The sequence below is a fragment of the Zingiber officinale genome, chromosome 8A (assembly GCF_018446385.1).
Source record: "Zingiber officinale cultivar Zhangliang chromosome 8A, Zo_v1.1, whole genome shotgun sequence".
NCBI classification, from domain to species: domain Eukaryota; kingdom Viridiplantae; phylum Streptophyta; class Magnoliopsida; order Zingiberales; family Zingiberaceae; genus Zingiber; species Zingiber officinale.
The window spans coordinates 5,287,156-5,294,795 of NC_056000.1; the positions used below are offsets into that span (position 1 = coordinate 5,287,156).

The 7,640-nt window shown below is 44.8% G+C and overlaps 1 protein-coding gene across 3 annotated transcripts; it reads left to right on the forward strand.

The window, feature by feature from the left end:
* The first annotated feature begins 561 nt into the window (after nt 1–561).
* LOC122011450 lies at nt 562–3,325 on the forward strand. 3 transcript variants are annotated; one of them, XM_042567843.1, is made up of 3 exons: nt 562–718; nt 796–1,608; nt 2,587–3,325. In XM_042567843.1, exons 1-3 carry the CDS (start codon nt 659–661, stop codon nt 3,196–3,198), a joined length of 1,485 nt encoding a protein of 494 aa, XP_042423777.1. In that variant the 5' UTR covers nt 562–658; the 3' UTR covers nt 3,199–3,325. The 3 variants fall into 3 exon arrangements, with proteins under 3 accessions (XP_042423777.1, XP_042423778.1, XP_042423779.1); XM_042567844.1 differs by having other exon boundaries at nt 562–708; XM_042567845.1 differs by having other exon boundaries at nt 796–1,691; nt 2,587–3,129.
* The last annotated feature ends 4,315 nt before the right edge of the window (nt 3,326–7,640 follow it).

Sequence of the window (7,640 nt, forward strand, 5' to 3'; positions counted from 1 at the left end):
TTTCATTTCACAACACATGAAAAATAATTTTAAGACATATTAATTATTTTTTAAATAAAAAATATGTTATCATAATTCTCTTTAATCTCATATATTAACATTAACAATACCATGAATTATATCATGAGTCGAGAAATTTATATAAATATATAGGATAACGATATTAGAAAATATATTTTTTTCATTATTTTTGATTAAAATCAAATATAATATTTATTTTTATAAGTTTAATATTTATATTAAAAATAAAATTAATTTTTTATAAGGAAATACACCTGACACTATTAACCTATAAAATACTCATTTACACGTATTTATTTATTATATTGAATATATAACGCATGTGATGGCTAGTACATATAATTTATTGAAGGTACTGTTACTTTGGTAATCCTTTTAATTTTAATTATCTGTCGATTTAAATTGTAAATATATCGTAAATTTATTATAGAAGTTATTTTGATATACGTACGTTTCCATAAAATTAATATTTATTAATTGGAATATGGAGAGAGAGAGACAGGACTCGTTCAAAGTTTATGAATCGATATGACTATCGCCGGTAGCAATCCAAACCCCAGGGCACCCCAGTGCGGAGATCACGATTTCTTCCTCCTCCTCCTCCTTCGGATTCCGTCTCCATCACGTTGAGCGGAAAATGGCCGCCGCCATTATCCCGTCGAATCATTGCATACCGGATCACCCTCCGTATGCCCTGGTTATTTTCTTTTCTCAAGATTTCAAACCCTTGTTTTGTTATTTTCTTTTATTGATTTGGATTTGCGGCGGATGCAGATGATCGCGGCTGCAATCCACCACTTCGCGGAGGAGGACGGATCGACGGAGGCGGCGATCTCCGATTACATCCGCGCGAACTATGACGGGCTTCCATGGGCGCACGACCGTCTCCTCCCCTACTACCTCGGCAAGCTCACTCGCATGGGCGAGTTCGCCCAGGGCGCGCCCGGTCGCTACGTGACGGTCCACGACGACCAAGCATCGCCGCAGCCGCCAAGCAAGCAGCCACATGGGCCCGCGTCGATGGCCCTTCGCCCTCACCCGGCGGTGGTCGCTTCCGCTCTGCCGCAATTGCTGCCTCCTTTCATCCCTAAGCGTCTCGGACGGCCGCCCAAGAGGAGCGGAGTCGGAAACCCTTCTATTGATCGTCAGTGCGGATCTGAGCCAGCAATGCCGCCGCCGTTGGTGGTGATCGAGAATGGCGACAACAATTGCGGTGGTTCCTTGAAGCGTAAGCGCCGTGGTCGGCCTCCGAAGAGGGAAAGAATAATCGACGCGGGTGCGATTGCCCGCACCAACTATGACCACGGCCAATCGAGAACAGAGTTGATTCCTCTGCCAATGACAAGGGATGATAAGATTCTCGTGCAATACGACAAACATAGTGACGAAAAATTGGAGTTCATACTCGCTCTCCCTTCCTATGAGGCATCAATTTCTACCATCAGCATCCGTGGTGAGGTCCAGCGTGACGAAGCAGAGCCAGTTAGTCCTGCAATGATCCGTGGAAATACTGGAGACAATGGCTTTGCAGTTCCCAAACGCCGAGGTCGCGGCAGACCACCAAAATCAAGACGCTCCGAAGAACAGGTACGTCTGATTTATTCAAGAGGCAAATTGTTACTGATTTCGTGTGGGTTCTTCAGTCAAAATCAGGACGCTCCGAAGAACAGGTACGTCTGATTTATTCAAGAGGCAAATTGTTACTGATTTCGTGTGGGTTCTTCAGTTTCAAATTAACTTGGTTGCATTATACTGACCATTTTTTTTAAACTTGGTCTGTTGTTCATGTGAAATTGAAAAAGAATGAAAGAAAGTGGCCACTTTTACAAAAAACATAAACATATAATCCTTAGGATTTGCATTTGTAGTTGATAAACAATCTAAATCATGTCTAACAAACAACACTTGGTAGAATAGCTAGCTAGCTTTGGAACACTCAAGTTTACTGCCACAAAAAAGTAACTTGAAGTTGATCATGTTCTACATTATTGAAAACTTTCAAAATTTATCCAAGATTCAGTCTGGAGACAATTTCCATAAATCTAGGATCCATAGTACATCTTTATTCCATAATTAAGTTATAGTATAGTTACCTGTAAAGATGAAACTATGAAAATTAGGCTGAGCTGAGCTTGGAAAATTTGACTGATCTTCCAAGTAAAGATTTGTAAGTTTGAATGCATCAATACTATTGGAATTTGATATGTGGGCTCTCGGATGATGACATATCAATGGATCTTCATAATTATCATAATTAATTATCTGCCATGTAAATGGAATTTTATATGTGGAAACAAAGTCATTACTAATAAATCTCAGGCTATATATTATAGTGTTGGATATTTTATACTAATGAGCCTACAAACAGTTTGTTTATGAATTATTGACAAGTTTTTCTCTTGAACAAAGCTTTAAAATTCCAAGCTGACTTGTTGGTGCACTTCTGAACATCTTAGTTCTGCTTGATAGCCATTAATTACCTAAAGGTTTTGTTAATAAATGCATTATTATAATGCTTTTTCATTAGTATTTAATATTTATTAATTTACTATGAGCTGCCTGCAGGAAATCCCTATTGCTTGCATTGGAACCCATGCCGTGGCGATCATCCCCGTCGCTGTCCCTGTTGTCGTGGAGCAATTGCCTGCTTCCATGCATAAGCGCCGCGGACGACCACCCAAGAAGTGTGGATGCTGTAATGATACCCACAGGGAACCAAAGTCCACACAGTTGCTGCCTGAACCTGGCCCTCGTGGCGCCAAGCAATTACCCCCTCCCTCCATGTCTAAGCGTCGCGGAAGACCTCCCAAGAGCAGAAGCAACGTTTGTAATGATACTGGCCACACTGGGCCAAAGCAGGCATTGGCACCGCAGACTACAGAGGTTAATAGTGTCTGTGGAGACGGTTCCTCGGCGGTGCGTAAGTGCTGTGGACGGCCGCCAAAGAGGAGGAATATAAATGACACAACACAAGATGCTGATCATCATGGTCGACAAGGACAGGCGCCAGACATCGACGCCTCTGTCGTCGTTCCAATCCGCAAGGCTCCTACGCTCCGTAAAGCTCGGAGCGTGAAGCGATTGGAGTGCGTACTCGCATTGCCGCGCCAAGAGCCACTGCGGACTGCTACAATTGTGGGCACGAGTCAGGGTTTATCTTCCATGACTGATGAATGATGGCAACAAAGGTTTATCGTATATTTATTTCAGTTCTGTTTATTGTGGTCCTTGCACTATATAAACATATTACTGAAGCAGATGTTTTATACAGCATCATAACAAATAATTTTCCTTTGATCGTCTACTTTTTCTGTTTGTTTTACTTTTTATTTTTAGTTTTGTGAGAGGGTGAATAAGGGAATATACTTAAATTTCTTTATATATAACACTAGAGGTTAATTCATGGATATATGGGTGTATGTGCAACATTTCTTTATATATATTATCAAATGTTTGCTTTGGTCCAAAAGAGTAAATTCATGATCAATTTAGTCTGATGACAAAGCAAAATACTATATTTATGATTGTGTAGACATCGAATCGTAGAGTAAAGGGGAAAAAATGATAGTTTGATCCTGTAGAAATTTCAGTAAGATAAAATTTGAGACGGGTGACTTAGAAAATATAGTAGATTAAAGATAAAAATGATAAATCAGTTAGCATTATTGATTAGCTTTGGGGCAGATATCTTTTGATTGTGTATCTTATTTGAAGGATAAATTCTTATAAATTTATTATAAATATTTAGATGATAATCTAAATATCTATCGCCAACTAAAGAGATACTACTGAGGAGTTGATTAACGAGCCCTTTGTAAAAGAATAAAGTAGAGACTAGATCCGATACCAAAGAATTATTTGCCAGTTGATCTGATAGTTTTCTAGATAAAAATTTGTATGGCTACGAGACTTAAGTAATGAAATGTGCAATAGTTTTGTAATTGATCAAAGATTAATTAAGATTTTGAGTACAAAGGTGATTATGAACGTCCCTCACCGTCCTTTGACGGACTTGAAGAGTTTACGTAGACGAATCGATAGCAGAAGAAGAAGAAGAGGCGAGAGAAATCACAGCAATCAAGGCAAAGTTTGTCACCTAAACTTGCCGATATCTACTAGTTTCCACGAGCGATCGTGCCCCAGCGCCGGCCCTGTCGCAGGCCCCACCCGGTGCTGAGGCCGTGGGGGCGCGGCAGCCGCCCTCGACGGCTCTTCGGAGAAGCTGAACTCCGACACCCTGGAGCGTCGGTTGTTGTTGGGGTTGGCCGTCGCCAGCGGGTTGAAGCATATGGCGAAACCGGAAAGGCCGCCGCCGTGGCAGTGGCGACGGTGGTGCTCCGAGGTTGGCGACAGATTATCCTGTCGCCGCCCAAGCAGCCCTCCGGGCTGCGGCAGGGGCGATTCGAGCCAATTCTCAGGCGACATGCCCCGGTCCACGCGGGCCGCCGCCTCGGCGTCCTCCGAGGAGGAGACCGGGCGGGAGGAGTTCTTACTCCTGCCGCGGCCGCCGCGGAGAAGCGCCGAGAACCAAGAGCTCGATCGCTGGTGCTTCCTCTCGGGGGTGGTGGAGGGCTTAACGGGTGTCAATTTTCCGCCGGTCGCTTCGGGAACGCAGGGGGAGGCAGAGCCGCTGAAGGAGAGCCACGCCGGAGGAGGGGACGGTGAGCATCCCATCCCCTCGTCCATGGCGGCGGGCAGGGCGAGTAGGCGCTCGCGGAGGCAGGTGGCGCAGACGCCGACGCCGTCCTCGAGCGGATGCCGCGCGCACTTCATCTCCATCTCGTCCCCTCCATCGAAGAAGAAGAAGAAGAAAGCACAGATTTCAAAGCAGACACACAGCTTCCTCTTTCCTTCTTCTGCACTAATTCGGCTTTAAAGAAGAAGAAGAAGAAGAAGAAGACAACGACAGAAGTTTTTTGTTTATAAACAAAAAAACCGGAAACTTGTTTCTTCTTTGAATTGCTCGGCAAGAACAGGGGACGAATTGTTAGGATTACTGAAGGATCAAATTTGGAAGAATCATCACCACGAATGCGTTCGAATCATCGTCGACCTTAACTGCTTCAACTAATCCTTCTTCTCGCTCGTTATATCACCGCTGGTTAATTTGGAGCTTGCTTTGTTTTTTTTGCACGGGCCGAGGGAAAAGAAGGAGCCGAGCGTGAGAATTGGGATGGTAGCTAGCGGCTATTAGACGTTTCTAATTCTGTTCGAGTTCTGTAATTCGAGTACTCATATCCAGATTTAAGTAATAGATAATTCATCGAGACTTCTAAATTTGATGACATAGCTCCAAAATTCTTGGGAGATAGAGATAGAGATGATTCAATCTGATGAGTTGAAGTCTCCTTGGTACTCTTGTGCCTCGCCTTCGTCGATATTATCCAAGCCATCTTCTTCTGATTGGTTTGACCTTTTCTTTATAATTCAAATTAAATATGTAGATGGGTTATCCCACCTACTCAGACCCAATGAAAAACTGACAACTATTTTGGATGAACTTGACGGGAGTTTTGACTTTTGATAAATTAGGATAACTTGTTGTATCAGTTAATTTATTTCTTCAAGTTGCTTCCAAAATTAAAATAAGATAATAGCCTTTTTTTTTTTTTTTTTAATAAAAAAGTACGGTGCTGAGGTAGAAAGTTAACCATAATAATAATAATAATAATATTATTATTATTATTATTATTATTTTATATACATTGATGATATCCGAAAGTCGAAGAGATAGATACTGGGACGTGACGCTCCTATTGACCTCCGGTGAAATTTACTCTCGCCTGCAACACAAGCAGCGTCAGTGCCGAACCAGGGAAGGGATCTGTGGCGATGACCCTCCGATGCTCAAGTCAGTCTCCGACGAAGCAAGAATAAGCAAGTACTGTAGCGCAAAAGTAGAAATCGCGTGAAAAACATACCTCCGCAGATGCTTAGAGCCCATTTATATAGAGCTCCGGAAGCGCGCCTGCACGCTTCCCAATGTGAGCACGCATCTCAAAGTTTTCCCTGAAAAAACGTGTCGGTAAAGTGTCTTTGACACAGTGCCTTAACGGACCGAGCATATCTCTGAAGTGACAGTGAAAGTTTTTGCCGTACGATCTTCTATCTGACCACGTCGCCTGTCAGCGACACTAGCTCCCTAAAGGATGTCCAAAGATATCCTACTATGTCTGTTGCTTGGTCGAACGGAATGGCCACTCGGCCGGAATTCTGCTATCCCCGCACTGTCTGCTGTCACACCGAGCGGGATAGCCGCTCGGCTGAAAGTCCCATGTCCAAGTGTCGTCCGTTGCTGGGTCGAGCGGATGACCGCTCAACCGGAATCCCACTGTCCACATTCTCTATTGCTTGGCCGAGCGGGATAATCGCACGGCGGGCAATTTACTGTCTGCGTGCTCGGCTGAGTTTGCTGCTAGGCCGAGCGGAGGAGCCGCTCGGCTCGGCTTCTACGTGTCCTTTGAGCGTCGGCTTGATTATTCCTTGTATTGGTGGGTTGGTGCTTAATCCCTGGTCGGAGTATGATTCACCCGACCGGCCAACACCGTCAACTCGTTAGACTGTCTTGACTTTGACCTCCTTTGACCTCCACCGTGGCAACAGGGATGGGGGCCCCTCATCGTCACCGCATCACAAGCCTCCCCTTCAAGTCTAGTCGAAGGAGGCTGTAGTCCGATTCACTGGACAATTGTGTGAGCAGATTCCCTCTCCGATCGGCCTTCGTCACTGTATGGACTCCGATCGGGATAGGCCCGATCCTCGCTGATCGACCTTTTGAAGCTTGTCGCTCGGTCATAAGCATTCTCTCTTGATCCGATCGGACGAACGAAGGTTTGCACTTGTAGAATTTTTCCTTAGGCTATCTTGGGCGAGCGCGGGCTTGGCTGACGTCACCCAGATTTTTTGGGAATCATGCAAATCTCCGCTCATTAAGGTTGAACATGTTCCTATGTCTTTTTTAATTGCCGACATGTGGTGGTGCAACACGTGTCACGCCCACCTCTGCCGCATGCCTGACGTGATAGGCATTATGTGACGTTTGGCGATTTAAATTCAATGGTGAGATCTTGGCCTGGGTTTCCGCGACCTAGATTAGACGGTTCCGGTCGGCCGAGCCCGGACCTTATAAGCCCGCTGCGTCGCTTCCTCCCCACACTTCGCGTGCGAGTTCCCTAGTGTTCGAGTTCTTGCCTCCTTCGATCTCCAACGATCTTCAGTGCTTCTTCTCCGACGATCTCGGCTTCCCCGGTGACCTCTCTCTTGTAAGCCTTCTCCCCTTTGTGTCTGCTTTCGCTCCTTTTCAACATTTCTTTTTTGCTCCGACAGTATTCGAGTGACCTTTCTTCCTTTTCAATTGTGTTTCTACCCCCTTTTTCTTCTGTTTTTGTGATGGTCAGCTCTTCTCAGTCGCTTGCGCCCGTCCCTGGACTTTGGTACTCATCCATGGAGTATAGGTTTGATGGGGGCGATGCTGAGAGCTTGCGCGAGGCCTTTGAAATTCCTTCTGATCATCAGATCATTCTAGCTTCTTCGTCCGATTGGCCCAACTTTACGCCGACCAGCTGCATTTGTTTCTTCCGAGACCAATTTATCGCCAGTCTGCGGTTTCCCCTTCATCC

What these genes read in the sequence shown, in the direction of transcription:
- LOC122011450 (XM_042567843.1), top strand. Translation starts at nt 659, where the DNA reads ATGGCCGCCGCCATTATCCCGTCGAATCATTGCATACCGGATCACCCT. An exon ending in ATCACCCTCCGTATGCCCTG is followed by an intron (nt 719 to 795) that starts GTTATTTTCTTT and finishes CGGCGGATGCAG; the next exon opens with ATGATCGCGGCTGCAATCCA. An exon ending in CAAGACGCTCCGAAGAACAG is followed by an intron (nt 1,609 to 2,586) that starts GTACGTCTGATT and finishes AGCTGCCTGCAG; the next exon opens with GAAATCCCTATTGCTTGCAT.